The sequence below is a fragment of the Protopterus annectens genome, chromosome 7.part0 (assembly GCF_019279795.1).
Source record: "Protopterus annectens isolate FY-2018-M chromosome 7.part0, PAN1.0, whole genome shotgun sequence".
Taxonomy (NCBI): domain Eukaryota; kingdom Metazoa; phylum Chordata; order Ceratodontiformes; family Protopteridae; genus Protopterus; species Protopterus annectens.
Genome location: NC_056739.1, coordinates 1,141,360,020 through 1,141,385,117, shown reverse-complemented (window position 1 = coordinate 1,141,385,117; position 25,098 = coordinate 1,141,360,020). Strand labels below are relative to the sequence as shown.

The window sequence follows — 25,098 nt, the reverse complement described above, 5'->3', positions numbered from 1 at the left end:
ACCACACTAAATGATCCTTCACCTTAGATGAACTAGAGAGGGAAAGGTAATAGAATGGAAAGAGGTAAGAATGAATTTAAGACTGCAGGCTAGAGATTTCCCTCCCTGTCAAGGATTGATTATCAGAGTACAGTCAATGCAAAGGAAATAAGGGGATCCTAAGTGAAAGACCAGCACTGGTAGAGTTTTTAGTAGAATCTAAAAGAGAAGCTGCTGTTAAAAAGGGATAATTAATGTGGCATATCAAATATTGCATAACTATATGAGGTTAGAAAAGATAGGGATATGCAGTCCACAGAAATGGAGGATATATGTATAGCTCTCAAGCATGCAACAAAATCTAGAAGATTTAGGATTTTTGTCTGGAAGTGTTTGCACAGGTATTTTTAAAGCCCAAGCAGACTCTAAGGAGTTTTTCCTCAAGTAGATTGGAAATGTTGGAGTTGTGAAGGGGAAGAAAGAAGTAAATGGGGAACATAGTTTTGGGAGTGTAATGAGTTGACAGACTTTAAAAATTCCCTGCAGACTACTCTATCATAAATACTGGGTGAGCAACCTAGTGTATTTAAGGAAATTATTTTTTGAGCTGTGATAACGGAATTGGAATTGCCTAGACATAGTAAGGCCTCGATGAGATAAATTCTGGTGGCTGCCAAAAAAGCAATTACTAGAAAATGGAAATCAAAGCCTAAACCAGCTGTACTAGAAGTAGTGAACATAGTAACAGAGATAAAATAACAGGAAGTGGGGTCTTTAGAAAAGGGTAGGAGCAAATTACATAGAAAAAAAATTGCAACAATACATGCAAAATAATGTTTTGGAAGGGGAATGAGGTTTAAGGGAAGGCATTAATTGAATATGTTTTGTAATGTTTGACTGACAATGACTGGATACATTAAAAATGGTGTATAATGTTTGGAAGTGAAAATATTTCAATATGGTTTGATTTCATGTATATACATATATATGATTATTAAATTATCACTTATGACATAGACAAAGACGTTTCTTGTTTAAAAAACAAAGCTGGAAGTATGGGCACTGGTTTTGGTGAATCCTGGCCCAAAAGCTGACTGACCCATACTAAGTGATCCTTCACCTTAGATGAAATATCCCCAAATAAGATTTCCTTTGGGGGACAGCCAGAAAGTATGACATCTTCAGTGTCTGCAGCGAACACCAAGGAGGAAGACATCTGGCTGATTCAGGCTAGGACTTCTTCATCTGACTTGGGACGATACAGACTAACAATAAGGGGAATTCCTTCTTTGTCTTTTTGGGGGAGAACACCTGACACTGAAGACTAGTCTGGTTTTGGCTGAAGACTTTATATGTAGAATAAATTCATGCACTGGTCTGAATCAGTGGTTGGTAGAAACAATGTCAGGGGATGTAGGTATCTTAGGTTGGTAAGCATGGATCCTTGACTTTGGAGTGACTGCCTCTAAAGTCTAGGTACTGCCTCCTGGACCATCTTAGCCCCATGGATGTCCTCTTGCACTAAAACCAAGGAAACCACATCATTCCCATCAGAGACTACAATAAAGCTACCAGATCCAGAGACCTGTGGAAAGGCTTTTGGACCAACTGACACTGAGCGAAAGAACAGCTTGGGAGGACTTGCCAGGATGGAAAGGCACTGTGGCCTCGAAAGGAGTTTCACTAGCAGCCTTGGGCAAGGTAGTTATTTGAACCACAGACTGCACAACTATCACATCAGGATCCATATCTCAACATCTAGAAAAAACTTCAGGCATACATGGATTTCCTGTTTCCCATCCTCGCTCACATTAGGATGCTTCTCCACAAACTTCTTTTTCTTAATGGGGATGTCCACAACAGATGACTGCTGGCAGCCAGATTACATTAGTCTGGGACAAATTTTTCATCTTCCTGTTATTAATACAGCTTTGGAGCACTAGCTCCTTTTATCTGATTTTTTTTAAATTAAACTTAGCATAGTAACTACAAGAGAAATTGTGGTCTTGCCTCAAACAAAAGAAGACGCTGTAAGGCAAATTCCACAGAAGGATTTATATACTAACATGCACACTTGCTCACTTAATCTAAAGTAGATATACCATAACATTTCATCATCATCTATTAAAACAGTAAGCTTAAGAACAATGATTGGAAAATATAAAGAAAAAGCCTCCTCAACAAGATACCTACCTGCACACACTGGTTTCCTAGGGCAAGTCTCCAAACTACAGATGCACTGATCGAGATGCAAACACAGAGGGCTACCACAGGTACCAGTATGATACATAGTCCATGTAGATGTTAATGACCCAAGACGTATCTCCCTAAGCTGTATGAACAGAGACATTATGGGGCCCTCAGATTGCGTGTTGTTACCGTTTGGTATATGCCTAGCAATGAGCAGCATTCTACCTTCACCATGGATGATGCCACAATATGAACAGAAGATGACTGTCTTTAATAATTGTCTTAGTTTTTTATGTCATTCTAGCGGTATGCAGTATCCGAAAGCATGGGAGGACACAGTTAGCAAACAACATTGCTTTGCCAAAGATGGTCTTCACCTGTCCCTCTAAGCTTTTGAATATTGGTTAAAACATTGTCCTCTCCCACTGAGCCTTTTTTAGAGAATACCAAATTGACAAATATTCTAACATAAAATCTATCCAAAGAAATCTACAGGTGTTGCTGCTCAATGCCAGGAGTCTAAACAAGAAGCTCCACTCTCTCCAAGTTCTCCTCACCTTAGAGAATGTGGATGTCTATGCAGTTACCAAGACATGGTTTAAAGCCACAGAGAGTACCCAGGCAGTGCAAGGCTTCAGTGCCTTCCCACCATTTAGACCAGCAACTGCACACACACAGACTAAATATGGAAGTGTCGTGATCAAAGTCCCATGCCATAGGTTTATTGGTAAGTAATAGGATACCCGCCCTTGTGGGCCATTTCCCTTTCGAAGATGAAAATCAAACTTTGTACCTTGGGTCTGTGAGATAAACATCTTAACCATTGCACCAACCCCCAACCCATTTCCCAGCAAGCCTTGGGATCACCCTCTATGAATTGTGAGACCCATTGCTCCTACTTAGGCCCATTAGAGACAATCACCATTTAGCCAAATAACATACTCATTGGAGACTTTAATTACCCCTGTGTAAACTGTGAATCTTGCACAACCCCAGATTTACAAATGAAGATTCCTACATTTTGTGAACACAAACACCCCAGACTAGTTAGTGCCTATGCCTACTAGAGCTACAAACATACTGGACCTGGTACTCACAAATATGGCACAATGCTGCCCCCCTCCAGTGTTGTGTCCTCCCTTGCAAGATCAGACCACAAAGCAATCTCCTTTGAAATAAGAATTAGTTCTGTAACCTCAGCAAACCCTGTGACAGTCAAGCTACTCCAAAGCAAACTTTTATTAATAAGAAATAATTTGTCAAAAATCCAAGCTGCTCCAAACCCAGACAACAGAGCAGCCTATGCAGACTTATTCACATAAGCTCTGTACAACCATGTCAATGACTGCATAGAAAAATTACTGGTGCCAAAGCCATGGCTTAAAACTTAATGCCAAAAATACATAATAGGACCTTTTGAGAAGTCAACCACGCAGGGAAACTACCTCAATGATAAAACACCCCTAAAAGTAGACACAGTAGTCATGGATTTGGGGACTTACATAGATAATAACCTGACTTGCAACCAACATGTGGCTAAGGCGGTAAGAAAATCATTCCATGTCACTCAACTTATAAGGACATGGCATCTAGGTCCAAGAAAGTCATCCTGCCACTATACTCAGCCCTCATCAGACCCATCACAGAGTATAACATCCGCTTCAGTATGTACCTGACCAGGCACATGCCATAACTGCAATGTTCACAGAGGTTACTTCCAAAAAGAATACAAGACATAAACAGAATGTCCTATGCAGATCACCTCAAAGCCATACCTGTATGTCCTGTTTCCTACAGACTGTTGAGAGGTGATTTATGCCTGGCATACAAGACATTCTTGGAGCTCGCTATAATGGGCCGTGTGCATATTCACAAAATGAACAGCACCAGAACCACTACATCTAAGGATTTATACTTTGCTTGTGACTCAAACAGGACTGTTGGAGAAACAGATATGTATTCTAGACAATTTCTACTCTCTGTAATAGGCTTTCCATCCAAGTGAAGCAAAGCCCTTCTCCAACCCTATTCAAACACAACCTGGGCCTGTGGAAGGGAAATCGGACATTCCCCCCCTGGCCTGACTCAAATGTCTCTGACAGACAGATACAGCCACTAGACCATGCACTTACTAACATACACCCCTTAAAATAACCTCTAAGGCACAATAACTTGTGGGATACATTTGGGTTACATGGTTAGGCTCAAAAAATTCCAGTTGACCATTAGCCTAGTATACACTATGAAACTATGATGAACTTTAAAATTCCTTCAACAAATTTCAGCTTTATACAAAGAAACCGGTGATGTCGCAAGGAAGCCAGATGAGAAGTGGAAAGGTGTAGATTTCTGACAGTCAGCCACAAATCAGGCCTGAGGTAGTCAAGACGTGAACTTAGATAAATAAAAACATAATAAATAAAATCAAGACATGACGGTAAATAACAGTTGTAATAGCTAATGTAAATCAATCTATTGCATCGATATTAGGAAAACAGTAGAAAAAAGAAGTTATGTACTCACCATAACGTTCCATCTGAGTTGTTGGTCTTCATTTGTCTTCAACCTGTGGGTCCGACACGGCCACATATCCAGGATCTGATCTGAGCTCAAAGCTCCTACCCTGCCCATAATGCCTCTATCTCCTTCCTCCCTTCAGATCGAGTTTGCTGTCCAACTTAGCACCCACACCCGACCCAACACCTTGTCCCATACTAAATGTCTACATAAGCAAAAAAAGGAAGAGTAAGAGGCACCCTGGAGGTGGCCACATCCTCAACTCACCATGCAGTCTATGCAAGGCAGGGGGTAGGAGGAAGGGATGGCTGAAGAAAAATGAAGAACAGCAACTCAGACGGAACATTATGATGAGTACATAACTTCTTTACCTGAAGTTGCAGTCTTCATTTGATCTTCAACCTGTGGGAAAGAATCCCCAGCTACTAAACATCTGGGAGGCCCTCATGGAAGGATATTGTGGAGCACTGCGGAGCCAAAGGATGCCCTATTCCTGGATATGATGTCCATCTCATATCTTCATTTCACATTAAAAGTTGAAGCCCAAGTGGCTGCAGAGCAGATATCGTCTAATGAAACTCTGGACCAAAAGGTTGCTGAAGTAGCCATAGATCTGGTGGAATGTGCCTTCACATGACCTGGCGGGGATAAACTCCTAACAGAATATGCACGAATAATACACTGGGAAATCCAACAGGCAATGGTGACCTTAACACTAGTTTCCCCAAAAACGGTTTACAGTAGGAAATGAAGAGCTGGTCAGACTTGCGAAAGGATTTAGTACTGTGCAGGTAAAAGCATAACTGTCTGTGCACATACAACACGTGCAATTTGTATTCTCCCTTGTTTTGAAAAATACTGGGAGATTAATCACCTGATTAATATTGGACTCCAAAGCTACCTTAGGGAGAAAGGATGGGTTAGTACGCAATGATATCCTACTCTTATAAAAAAAATCATATAAGGGGGTTTGACCGACAACGCTTGCAGCTCCAAAACCCTCCTGGCAGAAGTAATAGCAACCAAGAAGGCTATCTTCCAGGACAGAAATTGCAGATCCACAGAGGCTGCAGGCTCAAAGGGAGATGAAACTAGAGTTTGTAGAACCAACGCAAGATCCCACAGTGGCACTGGTTCCTTCACCAGGGGGCTGAAGAAGAAAGGTGCCTTTTAGGAAGGCTTTGCAAAGTTTAGAGGATGCTAAGGAAGCCATATTATCACCTACACGAAAATTAAAAATCTCTGAAGTTGGACCTTGACTGTAGAAGAAATGGCACCCTGCAGAAAAATCCCTGACAAAAATTCCAAAACTGCAGAAACCAGGGCAGTGAAGGGATCTAGGGAGCACTGCAAAGCTCAGATAGAAAAACATTTCCATTTGCTGGAGTACACCTATTTGGCGGAAGACATATGAGCCGCCACCAGGATCTTTTTTACAGGGGAAGATAAACTGGGTGTCCTGACTATCATGGGAACTGGAGCAGCTAAAAGCAGTGAGCTTCAGATTGCTCAGGTCTAGATGGGAAATCCCTATTGGATGAGAAATAAGATCCAGAACTGGATCCAACGTCCATGGTGGAGCCACCAGATGAGACCACAGAGAGGGGAACCAGACCTGACGAGGCCAGAATGGGGCAATGAGGATAACTAAGCTCCCCAGCCTGCAAGCTTTCTGAAGGAATTTTGGCATCAATGGAAGAGGAGGATAAGCATACAAAAGACTAGGGTGCCAAGCATGAATCAGTGCATGTCTGGGGGCTTCCCTCGGTGGAGGGTTAAGAGCGAAGAACTCATTGCATTTCACATTGGGAGGAGTGGTGAAAAAAAATCGCAGCAAGGTTGACCCCACTTGAGAAAGATTTGTTTCGCTACTGAAGGATTCAGAGACCACTCGTAAGGCATCAGAATAGACCTGCTGAGCCTGTCTGCTAGAATGTTGGAACTCCCCAGAATGTGCATTGCCACCACAAACTGGCTGGTGGAGATCGCCCACTCCCACACTCTCATGGCTTCATGACATAGAGGGTAAGACCTGGTTCACCCCTGCTTGTTGGTATACCAGACCACAGACATATTGTCCACCTGGATAGCAATCGTCCCAGGAAGAAGATGGGTATGGACAGCCTGCAACACTAGATGCACCACCCTCATCTCCAGGATGTTGATATGCAATCTGGTCTCATTGGGGGACCACGTGCTTTGGACAGTGCCCTCCCACCCTAGTAAGGAGGTGCTCGTAGTCACTGTTGCTGAGGGGAAAGGCGGAAGAAAGAAGCGATCCCGAACCAGGTCCAGGGAATGAATCCACTACAGAAGAGAGTCCTTGCACACTCAGGAGACTCTAACAGGATGAGACAAGGGGAGATCTAATATGGACCATTGCACCACACGGGTCCATTGAAGAACCCGCATGTGAAAATGTGCCAGAGGCAAGATACTGATCATGGCTGCAATGGATGCCAATGCCCTTAGTACCATCTCTGCTGTTGGTGGCTAAGCTTGAAGAATGCAAAGGACATGTAGCTTCAGAGACTGAATCCTTTCCGAGGTAAGAAAGACTTTGGTTTGAATTGTGTCTAATTGAGCCACAATGAAATCTAACACGTGAACTGGGGTCAGTGATGACTTGTTGAGACTGATGGTAATGCCTAACCGCTGGGCTAAGAGAAGCCTGGAAGGAGCCAATAATCCAGATAGAGGAAGACCTGTATGCCCTGGAGTCTCAGGTGAGCCGCTACCACTGCCATCACTTTGTGAACACCCTAGAGGCTGTGGTTAGACCAGAGGGGAGCACTAGATTGGCCCCCAGCCAGAAGCAGGGGAACCTCCAACAGCACCTGTTCATTTTGATATGGTAGTACGCATCCTGAAGGTCGATCGAGCATATCCAATCGTTCTCCTGCAGGAAGGGCAGGAAAGAGAGGAGGGTGACCATCTGGAATTTCGTCTTGGCCACAAACAGATGGAGAGATTCAGAATGGATAGTACAGTTGTGTACACCTACCATACATGTAGATGTTTGAGTGTCTTCACTGTTGCAGTCATGACTGTAGGGTTTTCCCCTGCCGGCAGGCAGTCCTCAGTCGGCCAGAATCCCAAAGTCTGGGTCCGGCGTCGGCTGTTCAACCATGCTCCCTGACGTCAGAGCGCCAGGAGTACAAAGCTGACAGCCGACGCCATCTTCTCCAGTTTTTCCTTGCCCCAGATGTCAGGAGTCTCAAAATGAAAAAGGTCCCATATCCTTTGCAAATACACCACAGAAGAATGGTGAAAAAAGGAACAACACAAAAGTAAAAACAATAGGGGATAGGAGGGAGGGAAACCCAGACTGCAACAGTGAAAACACTCTAACATCTACATGTATGGTAGGTGTACACAATTGTACTATGTTCATCGTGTTTCACTGTTGCAGTCATGACTGTAGGGTAGAATCCCAAAGCTGAAAGAAAGGGAGGAGGTCATAAAGAAGAAGGGGCAGCTAAAAGGCCCTGCAAGACTGCAGAGGCAAAGCCTGCCCTAGACTTAGAGTAGAGAGGTAGATTGTAGTGCTTAGAAAAAGTATGCACTGAACTCCAAGTTGCAGCCTCCAAAATGTCCTTGGTAGGAACTCCCCTGAGAAAAGCCGCAGAAGTGGCAGCAGCTCTGGTGGAATGAGTCCGTATACTCCCTGGGATTTGCTTTCCATGGTGAGAACAACAAAATCTGATTCCATGAGCAATCCATTTAGAAATGGTCTGTTTTGAAATGGCTTTACCTTGGGAACTTGAAGCATAAGAAACAAACAATTGCTCTGATTTCCTGATGTCCTTGGTTCTGTCCAGGTAAAAGCATAGTTGTCTGTGTACATCCAAGGAATGTACAATCCTTTCCCCTTTATTCTGAGGAATGGGGAAAAAAGTAGGCAAGTGGATAGTCTGATTTAAAGCCACTTTGGAAACCACCTTAGGCATGAAGGTAGGATTAGTCCTCAAAGACACTCTGTCTTGATGAAAAATGATATAAGGCTCCACAGCCATAAGCGCTTGTAACTCTGAAACTCTCCTGGCAGAGGTTAGGGCTAACAGAATAGCTGTCTTTCCAAGATAAAAACTTGATGTCAGAAGAGGCGGCAGGCTCAAAAGGAGGCAAGGTCAGTTTTTCCAAAACATAGTTGAGATCCCAAGCAGGAATGGGAGGAGATCTAGGAGGTCTTAAGTTCTTAGCTCCTCTGAGAAACTGTCTCATGAGCTGGTGGGAAAAGATTGGAGGGTCTGTATTATAATGAGCAGAAATAGCAGAGGCATGTATCTTAATGGAAAAGAAAGAGAGGCCCTTATGTAAGAGATCTGACAAGTACAGTAAAATTAAAGGAATGTTCGGAAGAAGAGGATCAGAATCCTGAGCCTGCATCCAGGAACAAAATCTTTTCCATTTTCCTGCATAAGATTTTCTAGTAGGACGTCTGGCTTCCAAAATGACATCCATAACCTGCTTGGGTAGGAAAGAAGAAATCAAAGGCCCTGGATTAACCAGGCCGCCAGGCTGAGAGTTCTGACATGAGAGTGTAGAACCTGACCCTGAAGTTGGGACAGAAGGTTCGGAGACTGAGGTAAAACCCTAGGGGGCTCCAGACATAGGTTTTTTAGAGTTGGGTACCAAAACTGTCGAGGCCAATTTGGGGCCAGCAAGATTATCATCTTGGGCTTGTCCTGTTTTATCTTTAATAATACCCGAGGAAGAAGAGGAAGAGGCGGAAAGGCATATCCCGAAAGGTTCCTCCAACTGAATGATAGGGCATCCACTTTCCAAGCTTCTTTGTGGAAAGTCCTGGTGCAAAAATTCTGTAGTTGATGATTGAGGTGGGATGCAAAGAGGTCTATGTGAGGACATCCCCAGACTACTGTTATCATCCTGAATATTTTGGTGTCCAGCATCCATTCGTGTGGATCCGAAAGGTTTCTGCTCAGACTGTCTGCCAGGAAGTTTAGCTTCCCTGGTAGAAACTGAGCTTGAAGGTCCAGATTGCAAGCTAGAGCTGTGTTCCATAGCTCCATGGCTAGTCTGCAAAGGGGGTAGGAATGAGATCCCCCTTGCTTGTTTATGTACCACATAACTGTGGTGTTGTTTGTCCGTATTAGTAGTTGTCCTGGATGTAAAAGATTCCTGAAGGCCAGTAGAGCTTCCTGGACGGCTAACATTTCCTTTAAATTGATATGCGGGTGCTTCTGATCCTTTGTCTAAAGGCCCTGCAGACAGTTGCCCTGAAAATGGGCTCCCCAAGCATAATCCGAGGCGTCCGTGGTTAGAATCTGAGTGGCAGGAGGCAGACGGAAGGGTTTCCCTTTGTTTGGAGTACATGCCCTGGACCACCAAAGAAATTCATTTTGAAGGCAAGGAAGGACGGAGATCAGTATGTCTAAACTGTGGCAATGCTGGGACCATACACTTTTTGGGTACCACTGTATTTTCCTCATGTGTAGTCTTGCATATGGTACGAGAAGGATGCAGGAGGCCATGTAACCCAAAGCCTGCAGGAATTTCCTTGCAGATAGTTGAGTTAAAGTTGCCAAGGTTTTGAAAGTTGAAGCCAGCTGTTAACTGTTTTTCGGATGTTAGAAATGCCATCTGGGTTGTGGTGTTTAGAAGAGCACCCAGAAAAGTTATCTGTTGTGAGGGTGTCCAATTTGACTTTTTTATGTTTACAGAGAAACCCAGGAACTTGAGGAGGTTCTGAACAAATTCTAGATGCTGGAGTAAGACATCCTTGCTGTCTGCCTGAATTAGACAATCGTCCAGATAAGGGTAAATTTGAATTCCCTTGAGTCTGCAGTAAGCTACTACTGGAGCCAGGCATTTGGTGAAGACCCTGGGCGCAGTAGACAATCCAAAGGGCAGTGCAGAGAATTGAAAGTGCCTCGATCCGGCCTTGAACCTGAGGTATTTTCTGCGTTCCTGCCTGATGGGAATGTGTAAATATGCCTCCTTTAAATCCAAAGTTACCATCCAAGCATCTTTGGACAGCATTGGAAGTAGCTGCTGTAGAGTAAGCATCTTGAATTTTGGAATCTCTAGAAAGGTGTTCAAGACTGACAGATCCAGAATGTGTCTCCATGAGTTTTGCTTCCTGGGGACTAGAAAGAGTCTTGAGTAAAAACATTGTCCCATCTCTGAAAGTGGAACCAGTTCTATGGCTTTCATAGCCAAAAGAGCTTCCACCTGGTTTAAGGCCTCTGTCCATTGATGTTTTGGAAGGTCTGGCCATCAGCTTGGCCTTGGCAGGGTATGAAAATGGAATTTGTAACCTCTTAGAACCACATCAAGAACCCGCTTGTTTTGGGTTATATGAGTCCAATTTTGATAAAAAAAGAGAGTTTTCCTCCGAGAGGGGCTTCCAGGCAAGAAGTTCCTGCAGCCCAACAGAGGGAGTCATTGAGTTTGTTTCCTATGAGTTTGTGACCTGTCCTCTCCTCCCCTAGGGGTGGAAGCAGTCCACTGTCTTGGTCTATAAGAACCTTGCGTTTGAGGCCTTCCTCTGGAGCATCTATATCTACCCCTCTGAGGCCTGTCTGAAGTGGGAAAGGACCAATTTTTAGAAGGCCAATTTCTGCTAAATCTTGGTGGCTGTACTTGTAAGAAATCTTTAGCTGTTTGCATGGATTTCGCCTTATCCTCCACCTTTTTAATCACTTCTTCAGCTTTTGATCCAAACAAAACATTATGCTGAACAGGAGCATCCAATAATTTAGCTTTCACTTGTTCTGGCAAATTTTGTTCCTTTAGCCATGCATGCCTTCTAATGACTGTGCCGGAGGCAGCAGCCCTACAAAAAGCCTCCAAGGCAACAAATCCACAGTGCAAACCATGCTTTCCAACTTGCTCAGTGGCATGCAATAAGTCACGTAATTCCTTATCATCTGCACAGGCAGAAATGGAAGTATGCTTTTGTTTTAAAACAGACAAGAGAAATTGCTGGTATTTCAGCATATGAAACTGACAGTTTAAAGCCCTGATGGACAAAGTAGCAGAAGCGTACACTTTTTTGCCCCATCCTTCTAAAGATCTAGAGTCCTTTTCAGTGGAAATGGGATTTTTGGCAGAAGCGGCCTTAACTCCCTTAGGGCCCTGAGAAATGGTTTCAGGGTCAGCAGAAGGGTTCTTGTATAAAAACTGGTGGGAATCAGGAACCCTGTAATATCTATCTGGCTTGACAGGAGCAGGAGGAAAAGAATCAGGGGTTAAATTAGCCTCCGAAAAAGCATCATCCACAATATCCAAAACAGGAGGAATAGCCAGGGGTCTACGTTGGGGGAGAAGAAGAAAATCCCTTAGTCTTTTCTTAGATTCTGAATACTCCTGTCCTTCCCAGTGGAAATGTTCCCTCATTTCATGCAAAGTTTCCCCAAAAGAGAAATCCTCAGGGGGAGAAGCTGAGGGAATAGATTCCTCAGCATCAGAATCCTCATAAGGAGGGAAAGAATATTCCTGGTCAGAAGAGGACACTGAAGAAACAGAAGCCTGATCAGAGGAATCAAAATAAACATCTTGCCTTGGCCTTTTATCTGGAGGGGGATGTGAACCCCTAATCACAGTAAGTAAATCCTCCGCCATCTTGAGTAACTGTTTCTGTGACTTGGGAGCCGGTTCAGAAGAGGCCTGTGTTGCAGTCTTTGATTTAGAAGGAGTCTTTGCCTTTGTCTTTGGCTTTGCCTTTATTATAAGCTGAGTAGGCCTGAAAACCCCTTCAGAAGCCGGTACCTGCACAGCGGCTCCGGACCCATCCGAAGGAGCATTGTCCGAAGGTCCTGCAATAGAGATATTTAAAGGCCTTGTTGGCTCCTCATGAGAGTCCGTTTCGGCCATTGGTTCTGAAATGGCCGACGACAGCGGCTGCAAAAGCGCCTCACTGACGACGGCCGAACCTGAAGCTGGCTCCGCTTGTGCGCTATCATCAGATTTGGACCTCGGAGGCCTGTCTTTATCCTTGCAACGTTTGTGAACTCCGGTAGCCGGAACTGTATCTGACGACATTTTATAGTTAAAGCACCTATCGAACTAATGAAAAGCAAAATCATACCTTCGTTTAATCGTACGTTGATTGAATCTAGCACAAAACCGACAACTAGCTACGTCGTGGTCAGGGCCTAAGCAAGGAATACAGTAAGAGTGAAAATCCTTATGAGGTATTTGCTTCCCACATGAAATGCAATTATTAACTTTTTCTGACATCGGACTGGAGCAAGAAAAAGTTTCCCCAACGGGGTACTTAGCTTTGAGTGGAGAAGAAAGTCTTCGGACTGAAGTTTATCAGAAAAAATAGTCAGGAGTCAGCCGACCGGCACTTGCGAACTGCTATCACCGCACGACAAGAAAGACTGGAGAAGATGGTGTCGGCTGTCATCTTTGTACTCCTGGCGCTCTGACGTCAGGGAGCATGGCTGAACAGCCGACGCCGGACCCAGACATTGGGATTCTGGCCGACCGAGGACTGCCTGCTGGCAGGGGAGAACCCTACAGTCATGACTACAACAGTGAAACACGATGAACATCTTACGTTCCCCGTCGTCATTGGCACCAAAAATTACCTGGAATAAATGCCTAACCCAGACTGGTCTGGGGGGGACGGGTTGGGTGCCTCACTTTTCTAGCAGCTTTGCAATTTCCAGTGCTGCATCCTCCCTCTGTGCGGGTCGGACATCCAGGAGGTGTCTGGGTGGAAGAGATAGCATGAGAAAGGGCACTGAATAGCCTCTGGATATAATTTACAATACCCAACGATCTTCCATGATGGACTCCCATTCTGTTAGGTGAAGCGATAGTCGACCCCTTACTGCCTCCAGAGACTAGCAGCCAGGCAACCCTTCAGGGCTGCTGCACGGGTCTCTCCGAGAAAGTCTCACGAGACCAGTGAGTTCTTGGACACCCTCTGGCTCTAGGCCGGCATACATCAAATCCCCTTCTGCCCCTGGGGGAAGGATAGTCCTGAGTGTCTCGGGAATAGCTCTGAGATTTTTGGAACCACAACTTCTTGGCCACTCGCTGATTCCTTGAGAAGGTTCGTTGAGGAGCCAAAAAGCAGACCCTGATGGCAGACAAAGTCTTCCCGTCCTTCTCACTCTGAACTAAAGTGTCACGTACCGACTTCCCAAAAAGGGAGGTACCGTCGTATGGGGCTTTCATGAAAGATGCCTTAAAGGGTTCTGAAAAGGCACAGAGCCGGAGCCAGGCGTTGCGCCTGATGGCACCTCCTGTACCAGCCACTCTAGCGGCACCCTCGGTTGCATAGGAGAGGAGACACAGAGATGTTAGCAACAGATGTTAGAGTGGCCATCTAAGAGGAGAACACTTTCTTGTCCTCCGCCAACATGGACCCAAGGGTAGAATCAACAACCTCCTTGACCAGGTCTAGCTGCAGCCTAATCACGTGTGCCTTATAATTCAGCGCACACACAGAAAATGTCACTGAAGTGTACACCCATTTATCAAAATGGTCCACCATCCTGGACTCTCGGTCATGAGGGTAAACTGTGAAGCTCTCCTCAGCGAGATCATTCTTAGTGGTGGCTGCCACCACCATTGCATCAACAGGGGATCCCTTAGCCCAATGGGTCCTGTCCGAAGGGGGACTCAAAACCTTGTCCGGGCACTTGGGGATGGGTTCCACCATATCCAGTTCCTTCCACCCCCAAGATTTAATAAGATCCACCAAGGGATCTGTGGGAGGGGACACCCAGGAAGTAGAGGGTCTTGCACAAAATGCCTCCAGGAACAATGATTCTTCCGAGTTAGGTTTATGGGCAGACCATCCCCCACACTGGTGTAAGACTTTCATGATGTATCCAAAGGAGACATCCTCTGGGGGTAACCAAGGAGAACCTTCCCCTTCCTCCAAATCAGTGTCTTCCTTGAGGGACTCCAGTGGGGAGTCCAAGTGCCTCCTTCTGCAAGTAAGCTTGCGAGGAAACTCCTCAGTGGGGGAGGGGGGTCACTGGGGAGGATTCACTAATGTCTCACTGCTCCTAAGAGGGAGCGCCCTGGGGAAAAGAAGCAGCAGGCTGTCTCTGAGACTGTAGGATGGCCAGGTCCACGCCAGAAACAGGAGGAGCCAGGACGTACTCTGAAGATGAGATTGTCAGGGGTCTCAAAGGGATCAAGAGGACCCTCTCCACCACAAAGGCTGAAGGGGAATTAACATCCTGAGAAGGAACAAGGGACAGTGCCACAATCCTCTAACCCGACGAAGGAGCCGGAGCTGATCCTCCAAGGGGCAGTCTCTGCTCAGAGAAGCTTAGAGCCGACATCCTCCCCTCGGATACGGTGCCAAAGCTATGGCTCCGAGAGATGGACAGATCCAAGCTAGTTGGATCCGACCTGCTCAAGGCCATGGCCAGCATCAAGGTACAAGGTGCCATCAGAGCCGACCCCTCAACACCGAGTGTCCTTGGATCCAAGAGCTCCAAAACCAGAGGTTGGATCGGAGGAGGAGTATTAGGTATGAATGCGGATTGCATGCCCCCCCCGCTCCGGTGGAACAGGGGGCAGGCAGGACTCCCAACTATATCTGGGTGCGGATAAACTTCCACATCACCCATCTCTGCTTCAGAAAGGCTACGGGTGGAGTGAGAAGAGGAGGCCATCGACACCAGCCTAGAGGGGGGGTGAGGGGAAGCCTGAGCTGGCGACCGGGTTTGAAACTCCTCCGGCTCCGCAGAGAACCGAGGGAAGGGGAGCCAGGGAGACTCTGTCACTGGAGTCAACCTAATCTTGGTCGCTGGGCCTCCAGAGACGAGCAGCCGGGTAATCCTTCAGGGTTCTGGGGATTGCTTCTTGGCCCTGTCCTTGGTCTTGGTTGTTTTGTCTCCATCCCCAGACCTTTTAGCAGGAGGTTGAGTCCCAGAGGCCGGTGCGGAGATCGAAGTAAAAGCCAGGGCAGAAAAGGCGTGTGCCCCAGTGGTAGGAGGGGGAAGAAATCCCTTAAAAATTAACTTCTTTCTCCTGGCCATCAATGCCCGGGGATTAAACCCAGCACAGATGGAACAGGAGGTATGTAAATGGACTGTCCCACGGCATTCAATGCAGAGAGTGTGGCCATCAGCTGGACAGAGCTTATGGCCACACTCTGTGCATTTAAGGAAGCATAGTTTAGGGGTTTCAGACATACTCCCAACCTCACGGCCTAACACAGTCACTCACACAGAGACACACACATAGAAACAAGAGATAGAGAGTTTTTTTTTTTTTTTTTTTTTTTTTTAACTGATGCAGAGAGCAGGAGGAGAAATACAGAAGCAGGAAAAAGGGGGAAAAGTATATTTGAAAAGTCACTTACCCAAAAAGTTCAGCAGCGAGCATGGATCGCAATGTGGACATGAGCGTGTGAAATGAGATCTGAAGGGAGAAAGGAGACAGGGGCATTACGGGTAGGGGGGAGCTTTGATTTCAGATCAGATGCTGGATATACAGCCATGTCAGACCCACAGGTTGAAGATCAAATAAAGACAACTTAAGATATAAAACAATAGACAGGCTATAAATACTTAGACTGGCAGTAACAGGCATGTGAATAATAAAAACATTTAGAACACAGCAGTGGGGGAGAAGAAAATAAGAGGTGAAGGGGTAAGCAAATGGATGAACAAATGATTTCAGAGTTACAGAGAAAAGATATAAAGAAAGGAATACATTACAAAAGGAAATGAGAGGAAACGTGGATATACAGAATAAAAGTACAGGAAGGGAAGGTATTCAGTAACAGTTTAAGACTGCCTCCCTTCTTACTGGGTGTATTAGAAGAAATAATAAAATGCATGGATGAAGCAAATATACAGACAATACGCCCTCACCCTCCAAAATATATATTTTTAACAATAAAACTTACCACTACTTTACAATCCACAGAATACTTCAAAGCATGAATACAAAAGCACAATAAAACCTAAATGGCTAAAGACTTGAAACAGTCTATGGAAACGTGAAAGATTAACAGTGCATATATACTTTAAGAACAGCAGCTAACATTACAAAAAACAAGAGGTGAAAATGTATACCTCATCAAAGACAGCCTTGCTAAAATCTCCACACCGTAAGGTTCCATCATAGCTCACAGACAGAAGTTGAGAAGGGTTGCTGGGTGAAAAGTGTAAACAAGAAACTCGATGAGCATGGGGCTCGAGAACAAAGTTTTCATTCCTTGGATCATTTTTCTTGCTCTAAAAACAAATACATAAAAAAGAAATGCATAAATAGTGGACAGCTAACAAAAACAAGTTTTGTTCTTCTAATAAATAGGAGTCTCTCTCAAGTTTTTAGTACACAAGTTTACTGCTCAGCTGTTCTTGTTTCAGTCTATGGTGTGCTCAAATGTCCTGCTGATCAACCGACAAGGCTAAATAAAAGGAAAATTCTCTAAACAAAGAGACTCAGTAAATGTATAAAAAAAACAGAAATTTAATACATATTAAAGTATTATTAGTGCTGCTCTGTAGGCAATGCAAGTTTTCCATTCATAGACAAAGATAACAGGAATTTGAAAAGTATAATACAGCTTGAATTTTCCTTTGGAAAGTCACATAGTAAAAATCATGTAATGCAAAATGATAGCAGTCCAGATCAGCCTTTACAAAACAAAAACAAAAAGTAAAAACTACAAGAAAAACCTAACCAAGCTATAGTTTACATTGTGTGATACTTTAAACCTCTTTTTAATTTCTCCAAGTCTTTTGGGTTTTTAATACCATGACGGGAATGGACTCCATTCCTAAGCCAAAGCACGATTAAAGTTCATGAAATTAGTATTGTTTCAATCTTTGATGTCAGCCAAAGGTGTTCTTCGCAGCACTCGCAATGTGCCCAGTAATGACTCCTGCAATTCATACAGGGTTACATGTATTGGTAACATATCTAAATATGATTGTAGATTCTTTTTTTTATAAGACCCATTGCACCTACTACTATTGGAACTGTTTTTTTCTACCAGATTGCTTTCATTTCTGCCTGCAGATCCTGATATTTTATGACTTTGTGTCTCTCTGTACGCAAGACACTGTAGTTACTGGGTGTGGTGATTTCAATGATCAATTCCACTTTTGTCTTCTTTTCATGGACCACTTCATCTGGTTTTCTAGCATCTATCTTTTGAACTGTTGGTAATGGATGATCCCATGTGATGTAAACTTCATCATTTTCTACGATGCTTTCTGGCTCATATTTCCAGTGTTTTTCAACCACTTCAATGCCATAAAGTCTGTACAATCCCCACAGCAACAATCTTGCCACATTATTATGCCTTTCAGTATACAGTCTTTCTGCCATTAGTATGTCACAACCAGCACTGAGGTGTGCAACTGTTTCCAATTTGGTTTTACAAAACCTACATTTGTCCATTTCTCCCAGATGTTCAATGGACTTTGTAAACCAATGTGTAGGCAAGCCCACTATTATGGGCCGCCAATATTAACCTTTCATCTCTTGGTTTGAATTCACCTCTGATTAACCATTCCTGTGTTCATTCCTAATCAACATGAGGTTCTTCCAGAAGTTTTCTATACTTGCAACTATATTTATGCATTTTCTACATTTCTTGCCTTCTCATCTGGTCCTTCACCTTATATTCTTTATTTTGTTTTTTGGCACATTCAGTTGCTGCCTGATTTTTATCTACTTCTGGTTTGATTTCCATTCCTGTCTGATGCTGATATGCTTCTGCTCAATTAAGCAGAGAAGTCATCTTAGATTTATTCCCCTTAAGTTTAAAAACGTTCACTACATTCGAGTCTTGTGAGGTCAGCAGATGTGTGCAGTCCCATGACTGCAGATCTATACATGTAATCAATTTCAAGGAGGCCCATCCCTCCTTCGGAATGGGGAATATATAATCTTGGTATGCACTTCTTCCTTCGGCTTTTCCTGGTTAGGGGTCACCACAGCAAATCACCTTGTCCGCTCATGATTGGCAGTGGAGTTTTACGGTGTTGAGTTGCCAGCCCGGCGCCCAACCTTCCACAGAAGGCAGACACACACACACAAACGCACGCACTAACACCTAGGGCCAATTTAGAGTATCCAATCCAACTACAGCATGTCTTTGGGATGTGGGAGGAAACCGGAGCACCCGGAGGAAACTCACGCGACCACAGGGAGGACATGAAGACTCCGCACAGAAGGCACCCCAGCTGAGGATTGAACCGGGGCACCTCTTGCTGTGAGGCGACAACGCTAACCGCTTCACCTTGTTATGCACTAAGTTTTATAAACCATTTGATGAGCATAAAGCATCCTTCTTGTTTTTCTATCTAATCTACCCAACACGTTTTGGGGCCAGTCAATCACTTCAAAACTGTCAGTTAGGAGGGTCTATATTAGAATCTCGACCGCTTAGCTTGTCGAACGCCGAAACATCGGCAGCTAAACGGCAAAAGCTTAAAATCGCGAACAGCCACTTACGCAAATTTTTTATCGGAAAAAATTTTTGCTTGGCAATCGTGAATTAAAATAAACTTCTAAACCCTAACAAAATGGGGGGCTTTTGCCCACCACACCCCCAATGTGGGGGGCTGTGCCCCCCCAACTAAATATACCAACTCCGAAATTACTCGCCATTGGGGAAAGGGCAAGAGAATTCTTTCCTGATGAAAAAATTTGCATAAGTGGCCATACGCGATTTTAAGCTTTCACCGTTTAGCTGTCGACGTTTTGGCGTTTGACAAGCTAAGCAGTCAAGCTTATAATATAGACCCAGTTAGGACAGGAAGAGACAATTGGTTTATAGCTTGGATTTTGTTCCTAGATGTCAACTTTGTTTTCAGGATTAATTTAAGTCTTCTACAGGGGTGTATATTACATTGTCAAACTTCAAAACAGCGAACACACAGAACAGAGATTTTTTCCCCAGGGAAAAAAAATCTCGGTTTCCTAACCAAAAAAAAAAAAAAAACCTGCAACCTTAAACTTAAACTAAAGTGGGGGGCTCCACCCCCCCCCCCCATTTAAATATACCAACTCTGAAATTGCACCACAGTGGAGGAAATAGCAAAGCCCCGAAAATGGCCCACTGATATTTTTCCCTGGGGAAAAAACTGATGTGCCATGGCTTCGTTATTTTCAGGTTTCGGACTTCTGGGTTCAATATTACACAGTTCGAACTTTTAGAAGTTTGACAATGTAATATAGACCCTTCTAAAGTATTCCTTACTAAGTTTTATTCACATTTTGTTCATGTTTTATTGTTGATCATTCATCAATTACCAAATATTTATACACTCCCTCTTGCTCAAGTTCTTTTATATCACATTCTTGTCCCAAACTGATGTTTTACTGGTGCTGCAGTTTTCTTGCTTTAAAGGTTGCTTTTGCACATTTATCAAGACCAAATGAAATTCTTACATCATCTGAAAAAGTTTTGACAACTTGCAGTTGTGCTTTCAGTTCCTCATCTGATGAGCTATACAGTGTTAAATCATGGACAAAGAGAACATGAGAAGTCTTTACACTTGGTTATTTTCTAAGATCCAAATTATAACCATGGCCTATGCTGTTAAGTAGACAGCTTAATGGGTTAAGGACAAGGCAGAATAGCAGCGGTGATGGTCACCCTGGAATACCCCCCCCCTTTGAATGTTTATCCCTGGGATAATAATTTGTCCTTTATCATGGCTTAATTGCAAGGTGGTCTGCCACTGTTTCATAGTCACTGTAATGTAGCTGATCAGTGTAGGGTGTTCTCTTATACATTTTTAAGCACTCTGTTATCCATGAATGTGGGATACTATTAAAATGCTTTTTTGTAGTCAGTCCATCTCATGCTTAAATTCTTCCCCTTTTTACAGTTCTCCACTATGACTATACTTTACACCAAATGATCCTTTGTTCCATAAGACTTCCATTTATTGTTCTTTTGTTCTACTCCCATAACTGAGTTTTCTTCTAAATGACTATAAACTCTGTCGGCATCAATTCCTGTGTATAGTATATATGTCGTCGGAAGTCAAATTACCGGTCTATAATTTTTGGGGTAGCTTGAAGGTTCACTCTTAAATAGGAGTATTGTTTTTCCTGTTGTTAGCCAGGCTGGTGTCTGTTCAGGGTGCGCACATAAATAGTTCTTAATCATGGCTAAATCTTCATGCAAATATGTTAATACTTTTAGCCATCTGGGCCTGGGGTTTTCCAATTAGAGGCTTTTCTTAACTTTGTTTCAAATTCTATGGCTCTTACTTCATCCCACTTCATATCATATACCTTTAAACTTTTTATTCTTTCTTTTACTTCTTCTATCCATTCAGCATCTTTGTTATGTTCCACAGGATCCTCATAGATACTTCTCCAAAATGTATCTATTTCTTCTTTTTTTGGTGGTCTTTCAATTCCTTTTACCTTGTTTCCAATTCTCTATAAAACTTTTTGGGTCATCAATAAATTGCTCATTTTGTACTTTTCCTTTATATTTTTCTGCACATCTTCTAAGTTTTTCCACCTGTGATGAGATTTTTAGTTTATTTGCGATAGTACATGATAGATCCGAATTTGTTCTAATACTGCCCATTGCTTTTATCATGTCCATCTTTCTTAATATTTTTGGTATTCGAATTCTCCACTTCCTCTCCCTCACAACCCTGTGTTCTTGTGGTAGAACGTTATCAGTTATTAATTTAGCTGCACAGTAATATATCCTGTTTACTTCTGTTATACTGCATAGATCTCTATGGACAGTCCTAATTACTGCATTCATTTGTTTTTATCAAACTTCTGACTTTTTGAATTTTTGAGTTTTATTGACTTTCTGCAGTCTATTGCTTTCATTGATCTTAATATGTCTATTAAATAAAGCCAGCACTTCTCTTAAATCATTTTCTTCTAAATTAAGGGCACAGTTTTTGTTTTCCATTTCCTGCGGGCATTCTATCTATAGCATTTTCCTGTGACACATTCTCTTCAATTTCATCCTGTGCCATCTGTTGCTCTGTCATGTGGGAACTCACTGGCCTATCACTCCAACACCGACTGCATCAGAGTTTCCACAGATTCATGTTCCTTTCCTTGCTGTCCAGCTACAGTGAATGTTTACACTGGTATCCTGTGGAAGGCTGCAAAATATCTTCATATGGCACCTGACCAATTGCTTCCCGTTCCACTGGTTTCCCCTTAATTTGGATAGCTATTGCTCTATCCTGTTGTGGTGCTTTATGAATTATATTTTCTACACTGAATCCTTCAATTCGCTGGTACTCCATAACGTCATTTTCTATATAACGTCTCCATTACTAATTTCCTTTTCTACTTTTCCTCTGTCTTCTTATTTTTTGTATTGTAAAGTTTTCCATGTTCTGATTCCTTTGCCTGTATTTCTCTTCAAATATCTTTAGTGCTGCTCTTTTTGCATTGGTTAGTTTTGCTTTCTCCTTTGCATAAGTACTGCACCATATTAAATCTCTTTTTCTTTCCCATGTCCATATTTCTTCTTTAGATGTCTCAAAATCTTCCTGCTTCTCCTTACTTTGCGAACTCACTCCATCATGCTGTGATGTAACTTGTATTACACTTTCTACATCAAATCCTTCACTTTGCAGGCACTCCATAACTTCAACTTGCATTTTTTTTTAATTCTACTTCACTAATCTTCTTTTCTACATTCCCTCTTTGTGATATTTTTCTTATTGTGAAATTTTCCATAGCTAGATGCCTTTGCCTGTATTTCTCTTTGAATATCTTTGGGACTGCCTTCTTTATATTTATTAATCTGGCTTTCTCCTTTGCATAAATATTGTACCATATCAAATACCTCTCTCCTTCCCATGTCCATATTTCTTTTTTAAATTTTTCAAAAATCTCTAGGTTTTGTTGTTTATATTTATTTTCACACTTCCTCAGATGCTTCTTTTTCCAAACAGATCAAAGTTTCTTGATCTATATACTGTTTTTCACAAATCAGTTGCATTAATGAATACAAATTATTTCAAGCTTCTGACAGTTTATTCTTGTGGAAGTATTTTTCTTTCTTTGATTGTCTCTCAATCATTTTGTATAACTTGTGCCTGGAAATTCTGGACTTTCTGCATAATAGTAACAATACATAATTTATTTCTTATCCTCAATAGTCCACGTTGTTGTCTTTATGGCTGTTCTATGGCCTCAATAGTCCACTTTGTTGTCTTTATGGCTGTTCTATGGCCCATCAAGCTTCTGTGATTTTTGTGGACTACTACTTCCTTCTGCAATTGGGGGGGGGGGGGCATCCTATCCCTGGGCCTGGCTTGGCCCCATTGTAGGAATACTTCCGTATTTTGAGGATTCTACACTGTCATCTTTTCCAATTCTGGCACCAGTGTGCCTACCAGAATTGGGCACTTTTTTACCCTGTGTCTTGTGCACCCAGCTCTTTTTTTTTGTTTTTAACCTACTTCTGTCCATGAAATATGCTATATAAATACAGTCTATATATCAGTGTTGTCTTGGTGAGATTTTTGTGAAAACAGGGTCCTGCTCATGAAGCTTCTCACCAAGACATGAGGATGAATTAAATTTCAGCAATACTAACCCTTGCTTGCTGACTTATCTCTCCATTCAGCCCCCTGATTTTTGTGGACTACTACTTCTTTCTACAACAGGGAGGCCATCCGCCCCTGGGCCTGGCCTTGCCCCACTGAAGAAATATTTCCATATTTTGAAGATTCTACACTGTCATTTTTTCCAGTCCAGGAATAGCGGCCCTATGGGATATAAGCAAATGACCCCTTAAGGAGATCAATTGTTTCAGCTATACGGCTCTTAAATGTCCATGACTTTTTCCTTTTTATGGATAGATTCAGGCCAACAAAGCCAAATGCCACTAGCTGTGGACATACATGTTTCAGCCTTCTTATAACCTTGTCAGCACAAGTGTCAGTTGGGTTTAAAATTCTTGTCTTTGTGGAGTACAGCCAAACAGTCCGATTATGCTGATTGTCTTGATTACATCAAACATTTTCTTTATAAGTTTGCCAAGTTCCTTAAGAGAAAAACTGACACTCTTTACCAACTTATGGCGTTAGTTTTACAGAATATTTTTTTTCATTTTAACAAAGTTATGTACAGACAAGTACGTGGTGTGCCCATGGGAATCAACATGGCCCCAGCTTTGCCAATCTTGTTTTAAGTGAATGGGAGCTAGACACATACATACATTTACCAGGATATCATCTCACCAAGTTGTACAAACGTTTTATTGATATCTTTTTGTGTGGAATGGGACAGAATAGCAGCTCTTCTCTTTTGTACAGTCCATGTCTGATGGCATTTTTTTTTTTTGCAATTTGTTATAGCCAATAAAGGTTCTTCTGTATCCTTTCTAGACACCACCCTTTTGATTAATAAAAACACAGGAAAGATCTCTTCTACCATTTTCAGAAAATACACCTTTTGTAAATATTATTTAGATTTTAACAGTCAATATCCACATTTCATGAAGAAAAATTAAGTTGGAGGCCAGTTTATTAGACTGCCTAGGTTAATAAGTGAGGATGGCATTTCTGAAAAAGAGTCTGACAATTTAATTTCCCCATTTAAAGAAAAGCATTACCCTGAAGTTTTACTGCAAAACATTAGAAACGACATCAGAGACACTAGGGTCACTAAATTCAAACCCATCTTAAAACATGGGTTTACTCCCTCTCCTAGACGGCCAAAATATGATGACTGCACTTTGAATGTTGCTCTTCCTATATGTAGAGACTTAAAAGCTATCAGAGAAATTATCACAGACAACTGGATATATATACTATATAAATAGAGTCAGTGTCGTATTGGTGAGATTTTTGTGAAAACAGGGTCCTGCTCATGAAGCTTCACATGAATATTACAGATTTAGTAGAGGCACAGCCTAATTTCACATTTAAAAGAAATAAAAATCTCAAATCATTTTTTTGAAAATAAAGACCAGCCTTTTATGTTGTCCATTCCTGAGACAGTTTTTCCACAACTAAAGGAATGACACTTTGTGGGAATTGTGTTTGTTGTGATTGTATTCTCATTGGGAACTCATATCTTTTTAAACATTGTAATGTTACAGTTAATTTTGTTAAATGTTTTAAATGCAACAGTTCCTTAGTTGTTTATACTGCAATTTGCTCTTCATGTCACTGTTTTTGTGTTTGCAAAAGTGTAAGAAAGTTGAGTGACAGAATTAAAGAGCACAATGCTGCCATCAGAAACAAAGACTTGACTAATGCGCTTTGGAAACACAGCTGTAAATGCACTAATTTTTCTAAGTTTCGTTTTTCTTCATTTTGGAACAAGTTTCAGACTTTTTTTGCAGACTCAACCTTTTACAAGTGCTTAAACTGAAATGGCAATTGTGCCTTAATGCTGAGTTCCACCCTGGTCTAAATGGGTCTTTAAACCTTAAATGTGCACTGATATGGTTACAGTAGTAATGGTAAACATGCCAATTCTGCAAGTATTGTC

At 42.5% G+C, this 25,098-nt stretch overlaps 1 protein-coding gene across 2 annotated transcripts in view; it reads right to left on the bottom strand.

Annotated features, from left to right (window-relative positions):
• LOC122806909 (WD repeat-containing protein 76-like) overlaps positions 1-25,098 on the bottom strand; it is a 950,729-nt gene that overhangs the window by 374,189 nt on the left and 551,442 nt on the right. For both annotated transcript variants that reach the window (XM_044077718.1, XM_044077717.1), the window contains one exon: positions 16,710-16,871. In XM_044077718.1, the coding sequence (XP_043933653.1) occupies positions 16,710-16,871 (162 nt within the window). The remainder of the gene's footprint in view (positions 1-16,709; positions 16,872-25,098) is intronic.